Genomic DNA, 27,266 nt, shown 5'->3' on the forward strand with positions numbered 1-27,266 from the left:
TTCAGGGTGTAGTTACTGTATAAGGACAATTATATCAGGCGAGCAACTTGCTCGTCTCATCATTCAATAGGAATAATAGGTTATTTCGATTATAAGCATTTAACTGACTTACGTTTTGTACTACCAAGACCAGTATTTTGATACGAATCTAGGAAAATGACATTTCCTTCACCAATAATGTCATTGCAATTATGGGAATAGCCCATGGATTAAGGTTCAAATTACCCCGCCGTTCATTGTTGTACTTTCAATAATGTATTTATTACACTTTACTCCCTTGTATTAAGGTTTAAAATACCATAATTTTATCAAAAGATAAATTTACAAGGTATATTGCAAAATTTATTATGCATATACTAGATTTAATAGTATGAATAAATGTTAGATGTACGATTTAAGGACTTTGTAATAAGCAGTGACGTCACGGTCGTTGACTTTTAGAGGAAAATTGTGGATTAAGCCTTCCTTGTAGTACTCGGATTCAATTTGAACACGAAAAAGTGACTAAGTCTGTAAAGGAATCAATTAAATGTAAACAGATCTACTTACATAACTTATTATATTATTGATAAAGTTAAAAAAAATATACAAAAATATCCCATCCAGAAACAAAACTATAAATGGACTCTAAATTACTTTTTGGATATTTTTGTTGTAAGTAACAAAAACATTATTGCTGACGTTAAATCAGCGATATTATCATTTTACTGTTTCATTATTGCTAGCTCGTATCTAGTTTAACTATAAATAGGCCTATAAGTCTTGTATACATATATTGTAATTTAATTTAGTGAAACTAATATATTGCTCTAACGGTGAAGGAAAACATCGTGAGGAAACCTGCACATCTGAGAAGTTCTCTATAGGAATTTCGAGGGTGTGTGAAGCCTACCAATCCGCACTAGGCTAGCGTGGTGGATTAAGGCATAATCCCTCTCAATAGTAGAGGAGGCCCATGCCCAACAGTGGGACAGTATATAATGCAGGGCTGATATTATATTATTATTATTATTATATATTTGTACGCTGACGCAACAGCAAAGCAAACTGACCAAATTATGTATTTTTATAACACCTGTAAACTATCTATACTTACAAATAAATAATTTCATTTGAATAACTGTTTGTGTCCTAAACAAATAACTGATAATACTCAAAACACGTCGCATACTACACTCGACCATACGGGTACATAAAAATAGCACAAGAATCCACCATAATGATTTCTTATGTTTACGCGAATGTTAGACATAGAAAAATAAGAGTATTTTCTCCCTCGGGAGACAATAATAATATAAAAACCACGAAAAAATCCGTAAATACTTTTATTTTCAAGAATCCACCACTCGACAAATGTCGAGTAAGTCCTAAATAAATAAAAAAAAAACTGATAATACTCAAAACACGTCGCATACTACACTCGACCATACGAGTACAAATAAAAATAGCACAAGAATCCACCACTCGACAAATGTCGAGTAAATCCCGATACCACGCATTATCCGTTCGAGTATTCATCACCGGTCGATATCGCCGTAAAACTTTACGATTGGATATTTCGGGCCTAAAGACGTTACCAATTAACCTTTTAAGTTCTGCGACAACGTTTTAGTGTCGCTTTGCATAATGCGATCGTAAATCACGCGACAGTACCACTCGATATACGAGTCGATTAATTATCGATAATCGATTATAAGGATAATCGATTGTAATGCTTTATGCCAGGACATGTGTAATCGAGGGCAATTTGTTAATGTGGTTTGAATTTTTAATGATCAGAAATGAGATTTTTTCTGTATTGTTTGTTTTAAATATCTTTTGCGTCATAATAATAGTAAGTAGTATTATGTAATAATAAACATGTATAAATATTCGCCAGCTATCATTGTGCATTTTAAAAAGAAAATACAATTTCAAATAATTAGGTATATTATATTAAAACAAGAAAGTTACCTACTTTTACATGAAAGTTGGAAAAATGGTAATTTATGCTTTTATACATTTGTTATAGTTAAATTAATGACGCCATCAATATTAAAAACTACAACTATTCCCGCGGAACGTCGCTAGTTAACAAAACTGTCTAAAGTGAGCCGTTGGTTAATAATGTAAACGTGTTCGAAATTTGAATATTAATTATTCGAATGTTATCGTGAATCGATAATCAAACGCACCTGCGTTCCGTTTTCAAATATTTAATTAACCAGCATTTCTTTATAATGTATAAATTGTTTATTTTTTTAAATGTGTCAAACATTGGGCATTAGGACACTAATCAAACCACCTGCTCTTTGTCAAACGTCAGAAACGAATTTTGGAATAAGTATGAGCGGTTTTTTATTTACGGCTAGTTACCTCTTATTAATTTATAATTTTCTATATAGTAATGAATGAAATAATTGTCCATAATATTTTTTAGATTGACATAATTTTGGTAACAAAGATGGCTAAGAAGGTTATATGCTTTAATTGGATTGCTATGAAAGTTTTATTCAGGAAAGATTTTAAAGGTAGAGTGGGTCAGCAAAAGAAAGTAATTTGAATCAATTATGAATGATAAATTAATAAAATTTGCAAATTCTAAAACTAAATAACATGTTTCTTGACTTTAGTACTTGTGAATCAGTACTATGACGTCACTACGTCATTTGACATACAGTTAGAAAAACAAAGCACGCGTGGATGTGGCAATCTGTCCAAGGTTGTGCACACTACGAAATATTAATAGATTACGATATTTTTATTTTTAACGCTTTATTTTGTAAGTCCGTGGTAACTAGGTAGCCGATTGTCAGCTTATTGACCCAATGCATATGGTGTTCTTATGATAAAGTTCGTCTGCGTACGTGTTTTGTCTATAACTGCCGTCGCTGCCATCGATCGATGCCATCGCTTACCATCAGGCAAGTGAGCTACCCATCTCGTCATTTGTATAAAAAGTTACATGCAGTTATTACATTTTGATTGATCTTACATCCATATATTTGGTAATATTAACTCTTACAACTTACCCAAGAATACAAATTAATACACAAATCACCGATACATTATATAGAAAAATGATTCCCACAGTGGTAAATGTCACTCACTACACAATATGGACTCTACACGTTGGTATTAAGATCCAAATTAACATACATTAGCATATAAGTGAACATTCGTGTCTCGAGGCAGTGTCTATACCTAACAACCGTCAATGATCGGGCCGATTGTGAAAAATATCATTAAAAAACCATCAGCGCTTGATGATTTGTTCGGATGATTCTTGCGGTCATCAGCCGCAATCGATTCTCGAAAACTGTTGGATTCAAGTGTTGGGATGTAAGGATTTTTTCCTTTAATTAACTGTAGAAAATATTAAAGTTTTTTGACGTATTGTTTATAAAATAACATAGAAAGAAAAATTTTGTGGACCCGATCAAATACAATCAAAGGCTGCAGTGTCAATCTCTGGCATCAATTATATTTGGTGGAAAAATATTAGTTTCAGTTCGCAGAAGATAACCAAGACATTATTCTTATATCCTAGGACAGTACTACCAATGAGCGTTGGGTGTATTTAATCAATAGACAACTTAATTTTGCCCACCATTACACCATGATACATAAAGAAAGGTGATGTTTACAAGTAAATGTGCATGTTTATTGTGATAATAAAATTTGAACAAACAATTGTATCCAGACTAAGTAAAAACAGTTTTTTCTACAAATATAATCTGAGTAAAGTCACGCGCTTTAGCTAATCTTATTCGTTTTTTTGTCCATTGCTATTATTAAATAATAAAGGAACGTCGTGACATCCATTCATTTATGGTTCGCGGTCGGACGTCCGATTTCACGCTTCTATTTAGTTTTTTTAACATTGAAAATCTTAATAATGGCCGTTTTGAATTGAACTCTTTTTAAATTTAGAAGAAAAATAAATATTGAACTGAAATAAGTAACGTATTTTCTTGTTTTGAATCCGATGTTTTTGAATTTAGAAGGGAAAAAAATGGGATAAAAATAACCAATTGATACTATTAGTTTACACTTTCTTCAGCTTTTTGATTTCTGTTGAATTCAGCGGCAGATTCAACAGACCGCAATGCAAAAACAAACTAGTAACAGTAATGAATCATCGTGAATGGAGATGTTTTTGTTTATTAGTCATCAAGGTCATTAACTTTCAAAATATTTTTTTTTCTCCGAGATATTTGAAACAGTTGGTTATTCACTACTACGAGAAGTAGAACCAGCCGCTGTCGGCAGTATTCGAATATGCTCTAATACAATAAATTAGCAAAGTTATATTAATGTTAAAATCGAATAACGAGACGTTCATATCTCGAATTAATGTAAGTGAAATTATGGGATATCAATAACCATTTAGTTGAATACCATTCGAAATTCGAAACGGCCATAGTGAAGAACTAGACATCGAGTAATGAACGCGCTAGTATCGATAGGCCCGCCCACTCGTAGTTGCGGTGGGTGGGGCGCAAATCGAATTAGCCCGGCCGATGCATCGATTAACCTCGAACGTATCGACAAAAAACACGATTAGCGCCGAAAATCATCGACAACCGAAAAAAGGTAACAACCGACCGTTAATGGTGCTTTTTGTTCCGAATACGAAGATTTGAATTCGTAATTTCAACCGCAAGGCGTTCGAATCATTTGTCAGTGACAATTTTTTGGTTGCAATCGATTTTTAAATACAGGTTAAGGTTTTTGTAAGGGATGCGTGCGAGGTAATCCTCGATTATGGATATTCTTAGTTTTGCCTTTTGTTGGGATAATTAGATAATTAGTCGAAAACTTTCTGATAATAGCCTGTGTTGTAATGCAGAGCAGATTGCCTTTATAATTGGAAAATTATTCATTAATCATAATGGGTCAATTCTTAAATGTGTAAGCCAAATAAAGTTTGTATTTCGAAAGCAAAATTTCTTGTAATAAAACAACTAAAGTATTTAAAAATCGCTAGTCCAGCCGACCTTTCAATGCCATAGGTATGGGAGAGCAATTTTTTGCGTTAAACCGGGACACGGGACACATATTTGGGACGTCAAGGCTGTGGGAACCGATCGCATACTTTGCGTAGGGAAATGGTCTTTTTACGATCCGCGCCGATACGATCGGACGGATCGAGTCGATTAATTGCCGCACTCGGATGTTTGCGGTGACGCGCGGCACATCACTAATTAACGGCGAGATTTCCAAATTCAAATTTTCGAATTTAAAAGCCTATTTTGGACCGCTTTTAATCTTTATTAAATTTGCTTATTTTAAACTTAAATTAATTTCGTATTTATTCTATTGCTGGACGCATTCCATTAGCTCCAAAGGTTTTTACATATAGGCTAAATCGTCTGCCTTCAAAGTCTATATGCAGTTTTGATCATTAGATTTGCAATAATTATGTTGCATACGAAAAAAAACACTTATGCTCGAGTTAAATCCGATCGAAGCGACTCCGATATTCAATTACGGCACAATAAAACCGTTGGCGATGTTTATTGATGTTAATTGTTAGTTTCGCGTAAGTGCGCTCCTGGACGAGCGCCGAGATGGGGGGCTAATGGGGCATTTATTGCTATTGGTTTTGATAGCGGGATTTGGGGGGTTTTTTGACCCCCTCTATAAGAAGCTGATGGTGGATTACTAGACCTGGAATACATACTTTCCCTCCTTTATAAAGGATGTGATTAGAATATATTGAGATCTCAGTGCTAAAATCTTGAAAACCTTGACGTGTTTTTTTAGTATTTATGTGCAATGTAAAATCTGCTTAATAAAGTTGTATTCAAATGTTTGAATTACGATAAATACTTTAAGTTCCTTGTGTTCACTGACATTTTAAAATCTCAAATCATGTATTTATTAATACCTATTCTTATCAAACATAATTTCGTAATAAGGACAAGAGTTTTATACTTAATTTGATTTCTGTGGGTTTGGCCCCCACTTCGCCCTCCCTAATCCGTCCCATTACACAGCTCAAGCAGTTTTACAACGCAAACGTCAATCGATTACGCGGAATCGTCCACACGATAGAAACTATAATTGAAAACATAATCATGCAGTTCAAGTTAATTGTAAACGTACGTAATTATACACCTTTTATAACTAGATAATAACGTTCATAATTGTTTGTATACGTTCCTTTTAATTTTTAGCTTTGAAGATGTGTTTTTAATTTTTACGAATAATTAATAAAAGTTATATTTATTTGACTTAGCTCGATGGTGTTATAGGCCTAACCATATTATTGGGTATAAATTTCGACTTAGATGTTTTTTTTTATTCAAATACTCACACTTTTGTTAATCCTGGAAATTAAATCTAGAATAGGCGGTATAAGTCAGAAACACAATTATTTGCCTAACTAAAACATTAATTCAGCAAAACAAAAATCATGACTGTCATTTTATAAACCTCAAAACAAAACATAAGTACGTAAACCTAATCCACGGTTCCCAACACAATCGCCTCGCCAAATCGATTCTAAGCGAATGCAAACATCGATTGCATCGGAACGTCCTTGTTAATCGATAAGTTATTCCCACCACGCGCCGTTGAAATGTTAATGTATCGTTTAGAGGCGTTTTGTATGGCATTATTGTCTATGATTCTAAGCTTTGGTTTGTGCGTGAATGTTGAAGGTCACGGGTTCAGGCCCAGGGCAGGCACCTCGTTAGTTTTTGTATTTGTTACTGAGATGGAAGGTTTTTTTATTGATTGACGAGAGGAGCGTGTTGCTCGTCTAATGGTAAGCGATACGGCCTAAAACAGTAGCAATACCATATGTAGTTTGAATTCCAAAGTATTGCACAGCACTCCTCTGCGCTGGTTACCCTGAGTACATACTTAAACAATATATAATCATAAATTTTATACTTTATTCTATGTAATAAGAGAGAATACGAAAAAGAAATGTGAAAAAAATATTAAAATGAAACAGTAATTGGTTTCAACTTTAAATTTTCAAAAATCTCTCTGTATTAGATGAAGTAATTTTTGGTATGTTTATAACAGAAATAAACAATTGTAGTTAACTTTCATTGTATGTAAAAGTTCAGTATTACATTCCAGGAAGGTAATAGCTGATAATGCTGTATTCATGGAAGTTACAGCTGAATTTAGATATAATGCGAGAAGCAATAGAGGTAGTTTAAAAAAAATCTTTATTAATAAGGCTCTGTAGCATAATATACAAGTGTCTTGATAAATTGTAATATACGATTACAATATATATCTTATTTATAAGTAAATAGCAGAAAAAAAATTGGAACAATTATTCATACAGGAAAAAACAAATCTTCTATTAAACTTATAGAAGCTATTGCACTAACAATCAGCATTTGTTCAATCTAACACACAAATCTTCGGACGGATTATCTAGGATACTAATAAAGCTAGGACTGTTCGAAAGCCCTAAGTCATTTAACAGAATGTCTTCAGAATATGCATCAGTGTTTGTTATTCTTAGTCCGTTATATCTTGAGGCAACAACCCGGATCCGAAAAAAGGGACAGATTAGCGAACAGCGCCGTGCGTTCGTATTGATGGACGGGAAATCCGAAGTGATGAAAACCTGGGCAATGGTTTCGGTGAAGGTCCCAGGAATTGAATATAACGGGTTGGAAATTGGGTTGGAATACTGGTGGTAGGTCTCTCATATGTGAGAGTCCGTCTGGATAGGTTCCATTTCTGCCGTCAAGCAGTAGTGTGAAGTCACGGTTGTGTTCCGGTTTGAAGGACTTTGTAACCAGTGTTACTGGACATAATAAGACCCAACATCTCCTGTCTGAGCATAGCGAGCGCAGTGTAACAAACAATACTTTGTAATTCAAGGAGTTGGATGGTGTTTCTACTTATGGGCGGTCATGTCGCTCACCATCAGGCGAACGACAAGCTCGTCCCTTCATTCAAAGGAGGCTTATGACCAGCAGTGGACTTAAATGCTAAAGATGATGAATGGTTCCGAAGAGAGGCGTTTTAAAGTATAGTAAAAGTTGGCAAATGCGTGACTGGCACATCTCAATAAACACCCGCAGTAATTGTGAGTGGGTCTTGGAGCAAAGGCATTAGGTTAAAAGTATTCGTTCAGAAATCATTGTCAGTTATCCAAATTCCGAAGATCTAAACATTCCTTATTGAATCGCAAAAATAGGACGAATCAAGAACCTAATATTTGAAGTCTGTTTTTCAATTGTATAAATATTTTGCTAGATTTATTCAATCGTAGAACTAATCAATGCAATACAGCCGGGCACCGAACGCGTATCGGGCGGCCCATCGGCTCGCCTTCCACGAAGCCACCATGAATATTTATCCGCAGTTTAATATGGCACTCCATTGTTTGTAATTTGTCGTTAATGCCTCCTATTCTGCATATCGAAGTCGCCATTGTGTTTATTATCGATGGGTTTTGTTTATTATAATATTGGTTTTGCGGATTAAATTTTATGTGTGCACGGGAATATGTAAAGCAATGTAAGTCAATTTATATCAAGTCGGATTACCATTAATTAATGAACCTGACTTTAATCTGATGATTAAAATATCATCACTCATTTAGGTTATTTATTATTGTGTTAATTAAAAAAAGCGGCGATAGCCTAGTTGGGTGTGGAACGGTCTGCCAAGACGAATGTCCGCAGGTTCAAATCCTAAGGGCACACACCTCTGACTTATTTAAAATCATGTGTGTATTCTTTGTGAATTTATCGTTCGCTTTAACGGTGAAGGAAAACATCGTGAGGAAACCTGCACATCTGAGAAGTTCTCTATAGAAATTTTGAAGGTGTGTGAAGTCTCCCAATCCGCACTAGGCCAGCGTGGTGGACTAAGGCCTAATCCCTCTCAGTAGTAGAGGAGGCCCGTGCTCAGCAGTGGGCAAGTATATAATACAGGGCTGATATTATTATTATTATTATTATTGTTTTAATTTTTTTAAGTACGCGGCAAAGTGACCCGCATCTGATAGTAAGTGGAGTGGAGTCCATTAGACTATCGACTGACGAAGATTATCTCTCGACAGTCGACACATGCTGGCCTGTTGGAGCCGGATATACACAGGCTGATCCCGGAACGCGACATACTTAGGCCACTATGATGAGTTTTAACGTCTTGTGTTCGATGGTCGCTATCCGGACGGATATAAAATATGCTAAGGAAAATAATAAGTTGCATAATGGGAAATAAGATCTAGACTCATTCTAGAGGCTTGTAACATTTGTTACAATTGTATTCACTATTTAGTGGATACATGTTAAACGTATTATACAATGCAATTAAAATATATTGTTGTAGCTTCTGTCTTTTGATACAGCGTGGTACGCATTTGAATTTTTTATTTAATTATCGACTCTACGCCTCTCGCAAGCTCATAGACAATCGCTGATCTATGACACCACCCCGCTCACCTGTCAATGTGACATTAGTCATTTGTGCATTACACCTTCATTAGTAGTGCGCGCGCATAGACAATATCTGCGAGTGTCTTCCGCCATAGTAATTGATAGTAATAAATATCGTTAGTACTCAGTAATATAGTTTTTACTGGAAAACGCATATACACCACGCCTTTATCTCCGAATGGGTAGGTAGATGTGCTACCAGGCATGGCTCAAATTCCAGACTCCGGCCTGATATTGAGCAGAAAATCCAATATCATTTTGCTCGGCCTCGGATTCGAACCAAGAACCTCAGAGCAGTGACGTAACGTGCAAGTAATAAAAGTAAACCATTGCGGCAGTCGATAAGGTATCCAAGACTTCTTGTGTCAAATATCAAAATGTATTTGCGATTTTGGATACTTCTGCTAATTATCTTTAAAAACATATATTAGCTGAAAGTATAAATATATTATATTTTTTTGCTTAGTAGTAGCCCGCAGTGTTGGTTGCATCTCTGCTTACACTTTCGAAGATAAATGATTGTGCTTTTTATTGTACATACATACATAACATCACGCATTTATCCCCGAAGGGGTATGCAGAGGCGCAACTAGGGCACCCACTTTTCGCCAAGTATGTTCCGTCCCATGATGTGATAGGGGGCGAGCCTATCGCCATATCGGGCACAAATTCCAGACTCCGGTCTGATATTGAGCAGAAAATCCAATATCATTTTGCCCGACCCGGGATTCGAACCCAGGACCTCAGAGCGCTATTGTACCGGACATGCAATACAACTACGCCACCGAGGCAGTCTTTTTATTGTAGTAGGAAATAATGACCTACGACCAAACGCCGCGATCTCGCCGCAGAGGTCTCTGCTTACCCCTTCGAGGAATGTATGAATGTACTAATGGCTATTCTATGGTTTCACGGTGTTGTCTATTTATCTGCAGATCTAATTTAATAATTATACGCAGTCTATTGTTTGTAGTTAAGGCTATGTATGTCTGATTTTGATACATTTCAGAGCTAGATATTTGAACTACCTTCGTAGATATGACGTATATCGACCTTAAAGTAAGATAATGGGGTCCACTAATGACAACTTATTTGGAAGTAATGTAATGTTCAATCAGTGGAGAGAGCGCATTGTAATCTAATTTTGAGTGTTTTTTTACAATCCAGATGAGTTTAATTGCGAGTAAAAAAGCGAATATTGGATAATATTTTTTTTTTTAAGATTTTATCGTGGGTTGTTGTTGTATGGCATTTCGAAGATTGCAACCTTCATGGACACTGAAAGATATTAATCTTTAGAAAAATCAGATACAATATATATTTTACAATTATTCGAAGATAAAATCCAATAAGTTTTATTTCGATACAGAAGAGCTATTTGCTCGTGCAAATGAAAATGCTTACTTCGTTCGTTTCCTCTGCCTTAATGATTACACCGGCATTGTATCAGAGATCAGTATCGGTAATTGCAATGGTAAGGTCACAGGATGTGATCTAACACCTGTATTAGCGGATTGTTAGTTGCAAGGTTTTTGCTGGCTATGAAACGAACTCGTATTTGTTACTTATACGCTATAATTTATTATTATTTATGGATTTATGGGAGATGTATTTATTAAAGCAATTTTTAAGCTATATATTTTTTTTGTTTATTGCATTGCGTTTTGTAAGTAGTCCAAATAAGTCGCGTAACAAGATCATAAGTCGCTAAAATTATGCCGGCCTAAAACCACACCAACATGCTTTCGCTATCCAGTCGGGCTATCCTTATGCTCGATCCCCTTTTATAGTTATACCTATATACAACTATACTATAACAAACTATACAATATAGTCCAGTTCATCGAATGCTAGTCATGTCCGGGATAACAGCTGTAACTGCCGAACTGTTAATTGATTTCCTAGTTTGATAGTGTTTGATTACCTTTGATTGTGGGCGCATGATATCATCTTGTTTGCTGTTTGTAATCGTTGCTGTGGGGTTTCGAAATAGGTAATGTGTTTTTAAGATTTGAGTTGTACCTAGTTAATTATTGGAGAGTAATTTGTGAAAGAAATTATTGGAAAATATTAGGTTTTGAGTGTAGAACACATTAAACATTTACTTTATGTTAATTTTGATAATGATATAAAAGTTCGCAGTGCAAGTTCAAGTTGCTGTACTCGGTCATAACCTTGACTCAAAGCTCACCTGTTGCCAAAACTGCGCAAGTAAATATATCCTCTCCTTCTTGAAGAGCCAGTCCATGGAGTGCATAGCTTGCACCTCCGCCTCGGGTGCGGCGGGCAGGCTGGCCGCGCCCGTCGGGTGCATCCGTCCGAGCCGCGCTCACTGCCGGCTCATACTGGCGACGTCACCCGCGCGAACCGCACACACACCCCAAAATGGAACACATTCTTTTTTTTAATTTCGAAAATCAGCCAGTTCTTCAAATTCAAATCGATTCTATTCCTCACCAGCCAGTGTCATTCCAAATCGATTGTTCTTTTCGCGTTCGCGTGTTTTGTTCCTGCAAAAGAAAAAGTGTAATGTAATGGCGTAAGGTTTCTTTTTCGATTGTATTGTGTTAAAGACAATCGGGCCGGCGTTTTCGTGTCTAAACTAATTTGGCCGTAGTTCGATGCTCGCGATAGGTTCGGTACAAGAAAATTGACAGCTTCACACAATGGTATCGGCTATATCAATACGACTGCCATTGTTTGGTAACGTGATTCGCGTGATGAAACATTGTGTTTGCGTAGTTTCCGATCAAAATGTGTATTTGTTTTATGTTGTAATTTTGTGCCGTTGACATCTGATTGTTCAATAATTGTATTAAAATCCATTTTTATAAACGTATCCTTCTAACTTAAGGTACAGTTACATTAATTACGAGCTGAAATAAAATAAAGTTCTAGGCGCTTTCTTTATTATCAGTACAATTGACGTCACTAATGAATATTTTAAAACTAAACTGAACCTTGAAATCAATAAAACAAAACCTAAATAAATTAAAACAAACGGCCCACTTAATCCTCCAGGTATATAAAAGATACGAGCGTTTAAAATATTAAAAGTAATTGTTGGCGAACGTAAATCCAGGTGGAACACAATGGGAGAACACGTAAAAACGAACTTATCGCCACCTCAAACAAAGAACTGTAGCGCAAGACTTGTAAATTTGTGTACAGTTGTGCAATTCATGCGCTCAAGCGGTTGATATAAGCAGAAAGTGCTCGATGAATTTCCTGGTTTAACGGGGCTAAGTTGAGTTGGAATCAGATAAATTTGGATCTTGGCTATTTACACTAAAATCAGCCATAAAGATGGATACTGTGGTATGTTCATCCGGCTTCATTCTCAGTTACATCTAGGCAGGTATATCGAACTGTCTTTTTTCTCACTATTGGCCAAGGACCTCAACTACTAGTTAGTGGCTTAAGTTATGACCTACCACTACGTTGCCTTTACACGGGCTGGAAGCCTTCACATATCCTTAGATCATGTCCCTTGACGACGGTTTCCAACACCACGTAGAATTATTTGGCCTAATTTTTTCAAACAAGTCGATCCGCCATATCTTATCCCCCACGCCGTTGGGTCGAAGGTGGCCGCCGAGGGCTGGCAAGGGGTGAATTACTAGCGTGTCAATCAATAAACATGATAAGTGCGGGAGTTTCGTGCGGCCGATATGCAAACAGGATTACGCGGCGGCACGAACGCTCCCCGCCTTATCGATTACTCGATTGTTAGAATCGATTCGGGTTAATTAGTCAACACTAATAATAGTAACAATGAGAATGTTCGAAATTTAAATCGTGACCTGACGTTTCTTTATTTATTTAATTTTAAAAATGTATTCTTAATTTAAATTTGTTAATAATTATTATAGGGTAAAATTAAAAACTTGATGTATGACTTTATTGTTATTTATTAAATAATTAATATTAGCCGTACGTGTTAAAATGCAGTAATTGAATATGCTTATAAATTTCTTTTCTTATAATAGTATGGTAAACTGACAGGCTCTCCATCTGATGGCAAGTAAATGTCAAACGAAAGGCGTGGGCTTGACGGTCACCATAATTATGCTGGCCTTAAGGCTCTATATTTACGTGCCGCTAATTAATTTGCTAAAATATATCGTGAGACATTTTCATCTATGGATTTGGTGTTTTGGAACCATTCCAGATTTTGAACTTACCAAATGAATCAATATTATTCGATATTTAAAATTGTCTCATGAGTATTTCTTTATTCATAGTTATTTACTCGCCTATGAGTAATTTTATTTTTCAACTGCTCCAACCATAGACAATTACTTCCTACCTGTCATAGACAATGGTGCTGTAATTGAATAGTGAAGTGCCAATAGGTTAACTAGCGGCCGGTGTTGCCCCCCTCGATATCTACATCTGCCCCCTAATGAATATTAACTAATACCAAGCTATACGTTACGAGTGTTTTCGTGACTCATACAAAATGGAACACTTTAATATTCATATTAATATTTGTCATGTTAATTCGATTAATATTTATTGTGGTGTTTTATAACCGTATTAATGTTTGACTTATTGATTACATTAAAAGTTTTTTAAAACATTGAATTCTTGAAACAATAATAAACGTAGCGTTTTAAATTTAAATGGATTAATATTAATTAATGATTTTATTTTGTAATATATTTGTTGGATTAATGCGGCGGCTTCGTTGTTCGGTACTTAGCAATAAAATCTTCAATTACAAAATTGGAATCAATATATTTCATAGACGTTAGAGACGAAATGTCACAGCCAATGCCAGTTATAGACCGTTGGCGTCATTATAAGAGAATTAAACTGCACATCAGCTGAATATATTACATGCAGAAAATAATTGTCTATATAAAACATGTGAAATAAATTGTAAGAAAAATTAAATAGTCTGTTGCATCATAAAATGATACGTCATGTAAATAAATTAATTAAACACAATTTTAATTGGTAGTAATAAAATGACAAACACTGGCCGTTATACAAAAAAAAAAAAAATATATCAAATGACTCGAACGTTCGAAATTTAAAACGTGGCCTCGTCAATCGAACGTCTCGGGGTTGTTTACAACTCTATATTTGCCATTGAATTTGCAAGTTCTGTAATATTTTCAGCCTTATGCTAAGGGGTATTGCGTTTACTTTGTGTTATTAATGAATCGTCATTAGTAAAGTATCGGTAACATAAAGTTTGTCATCGATTGTTATCCGAGGCAAGTCGCGTGCTGGCCGCTAGTACGGCTCCCTCCATTTCAAGTCGATTTTAACAACTTTATTTTTTCCGTCAAACGCCATATTATATCGTCCTATTACAATATAAATCTTAACAAATTAACTGTAAATTAGAATTGTAAATTTGACGTTTCGTGAAATTGCCCTCCGCACTCGAGTCTCGATAGTTATGAGTGGCCGGTGTCAGGAAATTGCGTTAATAACTTTAGAATATTACACGTAGAGTTTATTTTGGGATAAACAGTAGCTTATAATTAGGGATGGTATAGAGTTTGACAGGAAAAAATATATTAGTGAAAATAGTACTCAGGCAAATATGCAATCAATGCAAAATGCCTTGTGATGTATCAACCCAGAATTTTATCCCAGTTATGAGGTGAAAACCCTAACTATTTTAGTGTGTTCTTAACTAATTTAGATTTATTAACCCGATTCTGATTTTATCAATTAAATCTCATGAACATGTACTTGACAGAAACCACGAGAATAGCTAGTCTTAAATAATCGAGAAAGTATCCAACCAGCGATTTTCCAATTTATACACTACAGAGGGCAAAGTTGTAGCTGTCAATAAAAGCGAAAGTTTGTATCGCGTGTGTCCTTTGATTTACGTTTAGTTTACGAGCAAGAGAGCAAGACAGGTGCTTGACAAAACCGCCCGCGACATACCCGCCAACATTTTTACTACCAACCGTAAATAGTTACTCAGATTATCGAGTTTGGGACTTGGCTGCTACAGTAGCTATACTGAATGGTTTTATGATGTTGGCAATAAATTCGAAATTTAAATTTATATTTTTTTATTTGTCTAATATGACTGGCTGTTTATAGTTTAATGTTCAAAATTTAAAATTTTGGTAGTAAGTTTGTCATTAATATTTTATTTATTTTTTAATATCAATTTACAAGCGTAATGGAAAAGTATGAAATCCCTTTGAAAAATACAATTTTAAAGCTAGACATTTTGCAAAGCTTTCTAGGACACCCAAACATTAAAACTCCATTACCACCGCAGGCGTAAAACTTCGAAAATATATCGAAGAAATAATGACAAACAAATTTACATATTTTTCCCAATCACTCTTATTATCTCGCCATAAAGTTCAATATCGCATACTAATAAAGCATATAACTTTGCACGGCACAAAAGCGAACCGTAAAAATCTATCGTGCATTGAAAAAAACCGTTTCGTGACAAAAAAAAGTTTTCCAACTCTCATTCAATCGATGCCTTTTAGTTCGGCGGTTTGGTTTTTTCGACTTACTAACTTAATTTATTCACATGCGAGCTGTAAATGTAGGGGGACCATGTTTTTTGCTTTTCGATACGATTCCACCTGCGTTAATACGTCTTGATTAAACTAGTGCGCGATGACAAATTTGTATGGTAATATCTAATTATGTAAACACGTTTTTTAGATAAGAAAGAAAAACCTACTCACAATCGATATTATGCACTCAATACGCTTAATAAACAAGCAATAATTGTTGCAAAAAACACCCTCATACCTAATAAAGCAATGTTTCATCTAATTAGCTCCATTCTAGTCCCCTTCTTCATAAACGTTTATTGAAAACGTTTTCAATTGATGTCTTAAGTCGGAGCTTTATAAAATGACGCCTACAAAAAGTATAAGCTAAAATAGTTTTTTTTTAAATAAGGATATCGCTTAAGAATTTTAAGTTTGTTACAATGAACATGTCGAGTTTTGTTGAGCCCATAAATACTAGAGAAAGGAGAGAAAAGTGCCGATCGCAGAAGTTATTATGACATTAAAAAACGAATGCAAAACGTCATTCGTACATCAAAGCGAAGATTCCAAATTTCAAACTGGCATTCCCACAACGCGCCGCGTTCCATTTTTAAATTCCTTCCCCCGATCCGAGCACTCCTTTTGTTTCCGTAGAGTTATCGACACCGTACTTTGTGCCAGATATTAGTCATGTTCGCATATTCCCTTTTACTTTTATTCTACGATTCGATTTTCAAAAATCTGTTGCGGTTCTCCGTTCGCGCTCTTTGAACTGCGCCCGACGTTCGGAAATTCTATTATTTCATTGGCCGTTCTTTGATTGATGCGAGTTTGTTTTTCGTTTAACATTCCGAGTGGTTTCCGAACGTGGGCTAAGTGGCCTTTTGTGTCGTGTATCGATTTTGAAACGATTTTTTAGCTGCTAAGTTGATTAAAAGGTCTCTAGGTGACTTTTTAGGTTCGTTTATTCTACGCCTGTTTCTATCTATAGCTGTATTGAATATTACTTCCATTGTGCTCATTTAAGTGGAGATCAAAACACATGTGCGCAATAATAATTAATTAAAACCGTGACTTTTATAGACTTGTGGGACACATTTCATCTTACGCATTATCATATCGCGCGATATCTAAGTGAAATATCGAAGCATTATAGTTTTTTTGCGTCTTAAACCAACGATTCAGTCACCTTTGGAATAATTAAACACGTATATATCTGTTTGTAATGGAAATTGTGAACTTTATGTCATAAGATGTCGTAAACCCGAGTTCTGGTGTCCATTACAATTTGACACTTTTTAAATTGTTTTTTATTAGCTTCAGTTAGTGAGTTGTGCAAAGGTATTCAATTAAGGCACATGTTTATATTTCTTATAAGGTTATAATGTGTTTTATAGTTTCATAAATAATGTTAGCTGTATGATTTTTTACCATTTCCACCAGAAATAAGTAATGGCGGTAATAAAATTTAATTAATCGCGAAAAGTTCGAGATAACAGTGAGATGTCATTATTTTATGTCGAGTTGTATGTCAAAATGTCATAAAACATTGTCATAATTAGGACGTATATATCATGTAGCTAATATAGGGTTTAACTCAAATGTACTGGTATTTTTAGACCAACAGTTCATGAACTACTTCAATAGAAATGTTCCGCCAAACTATCCAGTTAATCGATAAAATGTCCAACGCAAATATTTAAAAAATAATTTACGAAATAAATTACTTTATCAGTTTTAGTGACGTGGCAAGGTGAAATGTCGCCCGTCGATAGTGTATCGATAGCGTGCAGTTGAGACGCAGGTGCGCGGGTAATATCGATGCATCATATTATTTTACGGTGTAACGGAATCTCTTTGTTACTTTCCAAACCGCATTGCCGAAACTCCCAGTAGATTATAGGGTTGTGTTTAACGTATGTTCTGGATTGTTCTATTTTTGAGTTGTTTTCTTTAGTACTGAATGAAGGCGGATTAGATTAAGGTACTCCATGTCTATGAATGTAGGCGCGTACTCGAGTTGATGTTGATAATTATACATTGAATTACAAAGTGATATGAGCATAGTAAGGCTAAAGAAACTTGCCCTAGCGCATTGTAAATGGCGAAAATATAGACCATTGTGTATAGTATTTGTAACTCAAAATTCAGTTAGTATCATGACCATATATGGCTATAAAAACTAGTCCTTACAAAATGTAGATGGCGAAAAAATAGATATGTAACTCAAAATTCAGTTTCCGAATTATCACTAACCAATTGATCATTTAAGTATGTACACTTTGCACACTAAAAATTCCGAATTATCAAATTAACCAGACAATTGATCATCCAAGTATGTACACTTTGTACATTAAAAAGGTATCTGCACAAACTAAATTAGCAAAGAGTTAGAACAACAAATCGTGCGCTTAACTCAATAATTAGCATCAATTACCGCAACAGTTGAATAGACAAGAAAAAACGAGTCGTGAATCGGAAAAACAGTGATACGATCGCGCACACAAGTATCTTACTAATATAAATGCGGAAGTTTGTGATGATGTTTGTTCCTCTTTCACGAAAAAACTACTGAACGGATTTGGATGAAACTTTACAGTGATATTGGTTATACATCAGAATAACATATAACCTACAATTTTTTATAATTTTGTGTTATTTGGTCGTATAATGATACATATTAAGTAAGTAGGAAAAAAATATTCCGGAAAACTCGTTCACGCGAGTGAAGCCGCGAGCAAAAGTTCTTTATATCTAGTTCTTTATAAATATATCGGAGTAGGTGTTCTGATGGAGGATGTTTACCTAGAGGCTAGCTGTTTATAACTAAAGAGACATTAGTGGTGTACTTCTCATTACAAATATATTAAAAGAATGGTTAGGTTAGGTTGAGGATCTTCGAACTGACGGTGAACGACTACTATGTACAGCACCGTGTTCATTTGAGAATAGTTTTTAGGTATTGGCCTCTGTCTAGTTGCAAGACAACTAAAATTCTCATTAAAACCTATAATTTCCGTAACATTCTTGTAGTTAGAGGAAGGAGGAAGCCAGTTATCGTTACTACCACTGGGAAGTGAGGGAAGATAAACAAAAACAAGCCTTAATAGTAGTAGGTTAAGTAGTAAATTACCTTACGCTAATTCCATTCCATAGGCTGTGAACTATTTCGAAGTTCATCGTGTCATAAAACTGGTTAGTTTAGTCCATTCAAACCTAAAAAGCGAAGGTTATTGATAAACTAACCTTTTATTCAGTACTTCAGTAACTTATTCATAGGTCTTGCGAGGGCGAGGAATAATTTCGACCAACTTTGACAAAAATTAAACGCCGTGAAGTTTGCTCTACTCGGGAACTTGGTAATACTTTTATTTACTACTAAGTTCGCGACTTTACCTGTGCGAAAATCCTTTTTATTGATTTTAGCAAGCTGAACCTTATTTAGTTAAAATTAATGTTCAAAATTGCTTGAGTCAGTAAAAAAAACTAAGCGCAAAATTTCAAGCTTCTAGGTCTAGTCAGCTTTTCTTATATATAGATAAATATTCATATCATCAAGCTTGTTGCGTGGGTGGGTGAAACTCTAACATGTTGACAAATTATATGAGAATAAACGATTATAGTCAATTTATGCTAAATGGCTGTCTTCATTTTTAAATTAAATCAAATTCATTTCTACTAAATTTTAACGTCGCCAAAATATCTTTGAATGTTAATGTTATATTTTTATTATATTTTGACAGACTGACACATTATTTGTGTTCTAAATATAATGCATAGAATAAACATAATAAAACACTCAACATCCATAAATTTCTACAAAACACTGCAAGAGACGTTAGAAAAACTGCTATAAGAGCAGTAAATAAACGTATATAATAATAGATTTTTTCCCAACTTCCTAAGGTGCCACGCCATATTAAACCTTAATCAATAATCATTTTTGTGCTCAGGTGTACTTGAAACTGCACACGCGACGTATCGTCTTACTGGGACTCAGTGTGATCAATACTTTAAAACTTATGTGCATAAATAATGACGCAAAAAATAGAATTTTATTTATTTGGAATTATAAAAAAATTGTGCAATATTTTTTTTAATTACTTTAAAATTCCTATCTACGCTGCCAGTGCGTAGAATGTTGCAAAAAAAAAGAATAAAACAATTGAATAAATATTACAATTTTTTTTTAATATCCCTTAATTATTATCGAAATGAATGTTTTAAAAATATGTATAAGAATAAAATTTCCGAATTATTCAATACTTTTATGTGTAAAAGAAATGATTTATTAATTATTTATTTGAAATTATAAAAAATACGTGCAATATTTTTTATAAATTCTATTAAATAATTTATGAAACGGAATATAAGCTTTAGTTATACGTTAAAGTGCATAATGTTATAATTATCTTGTGCGTGACACAATCAATTGCAATGTAATGAAGATGGACGGTAAAGTTAATACATTTTTTAAATTGATTATTATATTTAATTTATGTAAAAGTTACATAGCATTTGTGGGGTTAAGGCTGCATTAATAGCTTTAAAATTTACTAATTGAAGAGGAACCCAAGTTGAACAACAGTTCATAAAACCACGATAATTTCTAGAAGGGAAATAATGAAAAAGTTTTTTGTATACAGGGACAACAAAGTGACCCAGCAGCACCTGATGGTAAGTGGGTCCAATAGAATGTCGACAACGAGAGATGATTACCCCTCGGTAGTCGACACAATTATGCCGGCCTGTTGGATACACACAGGCTGATCCCGGAACGCGACACACGTGGGCCACTATGGCGGGTTTTAACACGTTGTGATATAAAATATATCTTACCAGTATGTATAACATTTTCTCTGATAATTCACTTTATTGTTCTCACATTAAGTCCTAAAGTTGCTTTCATTTTTTAGTTATCTGAAAACAAATCGTTCATCCATTCCTATTTATAAAACAAACACACAAGGGAGTTGTCTAAAACAATTTATGCGTGGTCTTCACATGGTGTATCGTTTGGCTGACATAATTATTTCCTTAATGCGTTTTGAAGGGAGAGAAAAAAAACTGTTTTTTAGTTACCATTGGGTGTGAAGTACCTGTAGAGATGCTTTTATTATTCAAGTAATAGAATTTTAGGTAATATAGTTTAAAAAGATGAATCTGAAGTTCTAACAAGGGGGTTGTCAATTCGACTGTATTTTTTTTTTGACTGAAATTTCAATTAGACAGCGACTCCAAAATTGGTAACCAGTATATAGGTAATGTTAAATTATTGAAGGCGGTAATATTTTTTGTTATTTGAATACTAATTTTGTAATATATGCAATCATGTTCAATTAAATCTGTAAATATAGATTACAGGCAATAGACGATGGGAAATCGGGGAGGCTAAGAAATAATATAAAAAGGCAACGGACCCGAAGTGACACAAGAGCTTTCTGTGTTTCTATCATACAACAAAAAATACATTTTGTATCTAATAATAAAATATACTCTCTCATCTCTGCAATGTATGCATATATAAATACTGACTTGAAAACAGCTGAAGCGATTTTAATTAAATTTTTAGAATCTTAAATTAATCCAATGGGTCCTAAGATGTTTGGTAGCCATCTTACTACCAGAATATCTGTCGAAGAACCGATGGAGTAAACGAGTTCTTGAGTGGAGACCACGGCTCGGCAAACGTAGTGTAGGACCTCCAGCTAGGTGGAGTGACGATCTGCGAAAGGTCGCTGGTAAGAACTGGATGCGACAGGCCGAAGACAGCGTAACATGGCGCATATTGGAGGCCTATGTCCAGCAGTGGACAAAGATATAGGCTGATGATGGACTACCAAAAGTCATCTAGTATAATTAATGCTACCCGTGCGAAGACGGGGCGGCTTGCTAGTTTTTTTATTTGTATTGTTTTCTATTTAATAAATGACTTCTCACAAATAAACTTAAAGCCAGAGTTCTGGATGAATATTTCACCCTAAAAATTGAATGAGACATCGCATGTGTCATGAACTCTTTTAGAAGAGATCGAAGCATTTCCTGTTCGATTCCCGTCACAGGGGAGCGGCAGAGAGTATGTTGCGTTGGTTAGTTTTTGTCCCCTAGTAGTGTGCCCAACTTATAGGATTTTCTGGGATATTTTTTAATGAATCAATAATAAGTCATTTTAGTAATTATAGTGACTTATGATTAGATTTTTTCTATACATATATAGTTATGAATGTATCTATAATTGGAAGAAAAAAAGATTATGTTTTCTTATATAAATTTAATACAATGCATACAGATAAATTATTCTTTTCTAATGTTATCGAAATGAAATAGTTTTCGCATTTATCGCGGTAAAATTTTGTATGATTATAAAATGTAGGTAGATATTGTGACGTAGACTTTTCGACGACCAACTCAGCGGTCCCATGAGCATGAAGGCTGCAAAGTCTTCGAAACATCGGGAGAAAATTATAAATATAAAAAACTGCGATGAATTCCGAAACATAATTCTAGTTATTTCTGTCTTTTTATTTATTTTTGAAATATAATAACAAGTTTAAAAATGACATACAACATTATTCGGCAATTTAGAATTGTCATATTTAGTTTTAAAGTCAAATGAAATGATTTATTTGAATTAAAAAATATTATACATCATTGAAATTCTGTCAATATTAACTAGAGAGGAATGACCAAACAACTCTACTCTCGCTCTTTTCAAAATCATTTTAACTTATGAACTGCATAATATGTTACAACACAAAAGACGTACTTATAAATGATCCCAACATTACTTTGTTAATTCTTTTCATATAATAACTCCCATATCAACAAAATCACAATTTATTATTTCATTAAAACAACCATTTGTATTATGAATAAAATGTCAAGATTATCCAATAAAACCCGCAATAGATGGTGACCGTAATCATCGAAAAGCCGATGTCATTACTCCCTCGCGTGGGACAGTGTATTTAGAGTCAGTCGATGATTTGTGTCATTCCTACAATCGACTTCATTATATTGTTTTAAGAGAAATAATGACGTTTTTTTGATCTGACATTAAAAAGTACTACGTATCAAACATAAATTACTTCCAAACATAACTAATCTAACCCAACGAAAATGTAATAATAGATAATGCATTATCTTGGAATAATTTAGGACTTTTCATTGTTTAACTATCAAGTCGTGTTCACCCTATTTTGCTCGAGTACATGAGACCAGTCGAAAAGGACTTCTCCCTAACAAGACGGGATGTCCAGACAAATATCATTCCAATCATCCAGACAGGTGTGGTCTAAAATAAATATAATGGTCGGTTGGCGTCACCTGCATGTATCAACCATCATATCTTGCCAATCCATCCATGTGTTCTTGTTATGATGTACGTTCGTTTGTCACTGTCGGCTCGTCCGCCAACATTCTTAGAGATCGGTTATAATAGGTGCGTAGGAATTAGGACTTTATCTTTCATGATAGTTTAGGAACGAATTTGGGTCTCAACTTTGAGTAGCATCTTGAGTGGACATTTAAGGGAATTTAATAAAGAATTGAGCTGTTGTTTAAGCGCGTGCTGGCTGAGTACGCGGTTTAATGAATAAAACTTAGCTATTAAATTATACACTATCACTTAAGATATTATTTGAGATGTTAATACAGCTATTTATTTGACGATATTAAGATGCTGTCCGTAACTTGACAACGATATGGCTGATATCGCACTTCAGAGCGATACTGAGTGGTATACAAATATGGCCCTTAGATCTTCATTTTGTTCTTTTATACTAGCCGGCAGTGACCTACGGCACCTGATGGTAAGTGGTGACAAGATAGAATGTCGACTGAATAGAGATGATAATGCCTGTTTGAAATCGGATATAGGCTAATCATGGAATGCGACACATTTACGTGGACAACTATATTCTACACCTTTGTACGGTGGTCGCTATACGTTTGGAAATATCCCACCACAAGCAAATATGGTTATTGGAAATCATGGGTTTGGTCTGAAATCTATAATCATGTTAATTTAAAAGGTAGATTGGTGTTCTTACTGCTTATGAACAGATTAAACTCCAGCAATCTGCTTGTCTTGGCTTTGTTTAAAAAACAAGTGGATTAGTAAAATACTTTTAAGTTGGCTTATTAAGCGTAACAGCAGAGTTTTTAATATTATGTTTACTAAACTCATGTCAATTTCATAAGATCGCTTCTGTTGAATGCATTCCCGATAGATTCCCGAACAAATAATTCCTGTACCCACTTTTCAAATATACTTCCTGGAGATCGAAACAGGACCTCGCTGGTTTCAAACTCTTTGCTAGACAAATAGGATGAAAGAGACATTTGCACCACTTTTTTAGTCTTAATTAAAATAGAGCAATCAGATTAAAGTTTTTGACATGCTCTGTTATTTTGACTAGCTTATTTTCGGGATCGGAAAAATAAGATAGGGATCAAGATTAAGATCGATCGAGAAAACGGCTAATAGCTGTTAGTACTTCTATAGAACTAGTATAGATTTCACCAACTATCAAAATACATCGGTACCCTCCCAATTATTTTATATTGTCACACGGCCCTCCGCCAAGACCTGGCATTTGCTCCTGGCAGCGTCTCAAGATGATTGACAAAATTGGCAGATACCCGGCCACTGCTACTTATTGCATAATTTGTATGCAATTGTACTTATGTGATGAAATGGGTCTTTGACATTTGCGACGGTGCAACCAGTAAAAGAAGTTAGCAATATTCTCGGTAGAGATTATTGTCTGGCGTAACCTAGCCAGTGGCGATAGCCTAGTTGGGTGTGGAACGGACTACCGAGATGAATTTCCGCAGGTTCAAATCCCATCCACACTTCTGACTTTTCTAAAATTATGTGTGTATTTGTGAATTATCGCTTGCTTTAACGGCGAAGGAGAACGCTATGATGAAACCTGTACACCTGAGGAGTTCTCTATAGGAATTTTAAGGGTGTGTGAAGTCTACAGTCCGTACTAGGCTAGCGTGGTGGATTAAGGCCTAATCCCTCTCAGTAGTAGAGGATGCCCGTGCCCAACAGTGGGACAGTATATAATACAGGGCTGATATTATTAATCTAGCATCAGTTCAGTTCGTGATTTACTATTGATGTCAGATTAATGGACTGATAAGTAGGTTTGGGGAGTATCTGGTAAAATATTAAACAAATTTGACGAATTATAGTGATACCAGGTAGAACATGTAAAACAAATACAATTCGTCAGATTTCCAGTCCTACAAAATGAAAATATTTCAAAAATAATTTCTCGTTACCAGGCTCGAACTCACGACCTCTGCGCAAGTTGTGACCTCCAATCCGAATCAATGCAAAGGTAAACAATGACGTCACAAACCTCGGTCAGCCTTAACCCCTGATTTTACCTTATCCTTATCAAACATTATAACCTATAATCGACTAATTCTCATAAGTATTTGGATATTCATTGATAGCAGGCGGGCAGCACATGTGCGTAAAGAGAGGGAGGGAGCGATACGCGCGAGCGGGACGGCAACATTTTTTTCTTTTTAAACAGCCATCGGAGGCACCGATTTCGCCACATGTTCGGAGCTCTGATGGTTATAAAATTGGTTACTGGGGCTTGTGAGCAAATAAACGATGTGGCTATTGTTGTTTTTTTAAAGTTTTTTTTTTATTGACTCCGATAGGCGATGGAAACGATTATGTAGTGGTGATACATGCCACTGTTTTTAGGTTATGGTTTCGTTGTTAGTTTATAATTCGTTTTTTAAATCAATAAGATTCTTGTCTTATTTTCGAGAGTTAACTTCACAAGATTATGATGGGATGTCAAGGAAAGGTTAAAAGTAAATTGTAGAGCTTTAATGATTTGAATTTAATAATGCTGTTTAAGTTCATGGAAGCTGTTGACTATTTCGAAGGTTGTAAAAGCAGGAAAAGTATTTAGATATACCATTATATTCTACTAGGTTGGTCTACATACAACTGAACATAGCAAAAATTCATCGCTATTGGACTCCATTGTTCAAAAAACAAAATCCACGCGAAGACTTTCTTGCTCCAAATTGTCATTGCTTAAGTTGGAGCCATATCTTCAAAGGTCTGTTTAAAGTAACATTACATTGTTTTTTTGAACATAGTTAACTGACAAGAGTTGCCAGAATTATGCCGGCTCTTACAATCATATAACCGTTGGCCATCCGCCTATACTACCGGATGGGCTAGCCGTTTCAGCATCTCGTATAAAGGAATAAACAATAATTTCTTAGAATAATGAATAAAAATGTTTACTAACACACCAGGGGTCACATTACGCTGGTCGGCGTGGTGTTATCAGTATCAAATTGAGAGTGATCGGCTCTTTCTCACGGTTCGTTCGGTCGATTTCAGACCTTAATTGAAGGGTGTAAGGTGTGTATTAACGCGGTGCGAGGGAACGAGGAAGTGAGTACGGCGGGAGACAAGAGAGGAAGCGATTTTGGATTTTATTATTCTTTTTTTAGATTATTTTTTAACATGAATCTAAATAATTTTGGCAGCTCGTTACTGCAAAACTTTTCCCACACACGACCTTTGCGGTTAAGAAACGTAATAATCAGTTCGTGCAAGTAAATATATGTCATGCAAGAAAATTGACGAAATAACCTCACAATTACATTGCGACATTGAGTTTATAATCAGAAGTCGATAATGATTCTGAACAGTATAGCAACAAACCTTAATTTAATACAATAGCAGTGACCCTGAGACATTCAATGTTATCTCATATTATACTCAGGCTATTTTTAAATTATTTATCCACGTTGCTATTAAGAAATAGACAAAACGGACGTTAGTCCGCTCAATGAAGACGTGGCTCGATTCAAGCATAATTTCCAAAATAGAAAAGAACTCAGTATTTAGCCCTCAGATATAAAATATCTTACTATTAGATCAAAAGTTATATATAGCGTTTGTTATCAAGGATGAAATGATTCTGTTATTTATTATTAAATTAGTAGGTTTGGGGACATTGTCCTGTCACAGACCGCCGTAGATCGCATTTTTCGTAAACTACATTTCATCTTTTCAGTATGAGGTTCATTATCCTATCATTCAATCTGGAACTAACTCTCACAAAAAATTACATTGGGTGATTTCAGATTAGCGTTTACGAAATAAATCATACAAAACACCATCCAAATTCTTAACAAATCCGTTGATTTTTCAAAATTATACTTTGTCACATTGTCTTGATACTTAAGAATCCAACAAAAAAAGAATCGATCAAGCCGGCCGAGCCACTACCGCTCTTACATACATATGACAACTGAATATACTGATTTAGTAGTACCAATAATTCATTATAAATTAAGCGACTTT

At 34.9% G+C, this 27,266-nt stretch overlaps 1 protein-coding gene across 6 annotated transcripts in view; it reads right to left on the minus strand.

The window, feature by feature from the left end:
- Window positions 1–27,266, minus strand: part of LOC115442390 (homeobox protein cut) — a 170,352-nt gene that overhangs the window by 132,917 nt on the left and 10,169 nt on the right. For 5 of the 6 annotated variants that reach the window (XM_030167420.2, XM_030167417.2, XM_030167414.2 and 2 more), the window contains exon 2: window positions 11,599–11,917. In XM_030167420.2, coding sequence (XP_030023280.2) covers window positions 11,599–11,721 — 123 coding nt within the window. In that variant the 5' untranslated portion in view covers window positions 11,722–11,917. Of the gene's footprint in view, window positions 1–11,598; window positions 11,918–12,841; window positions 12,969–27,266 lie in introns of those variants that run through there. The other variant, XM_037436868.1, reaches the window with a different exon arrangement.

The sequence above is a fragment of the Manduca sexta genome, chromosome 9, assembly GCF_014839805.1.
Source record: "Manduca sexta isolate Smith_Timp_Sample1 chromosome 9, JHU_Msex_v1.0, whole genome shotgun sequence".
NCBI lineage: Eukaryota > Metazoa > Arthropoda > Insecta > Lepidoptera > Sphingidae > Manduca > Manduca sexta.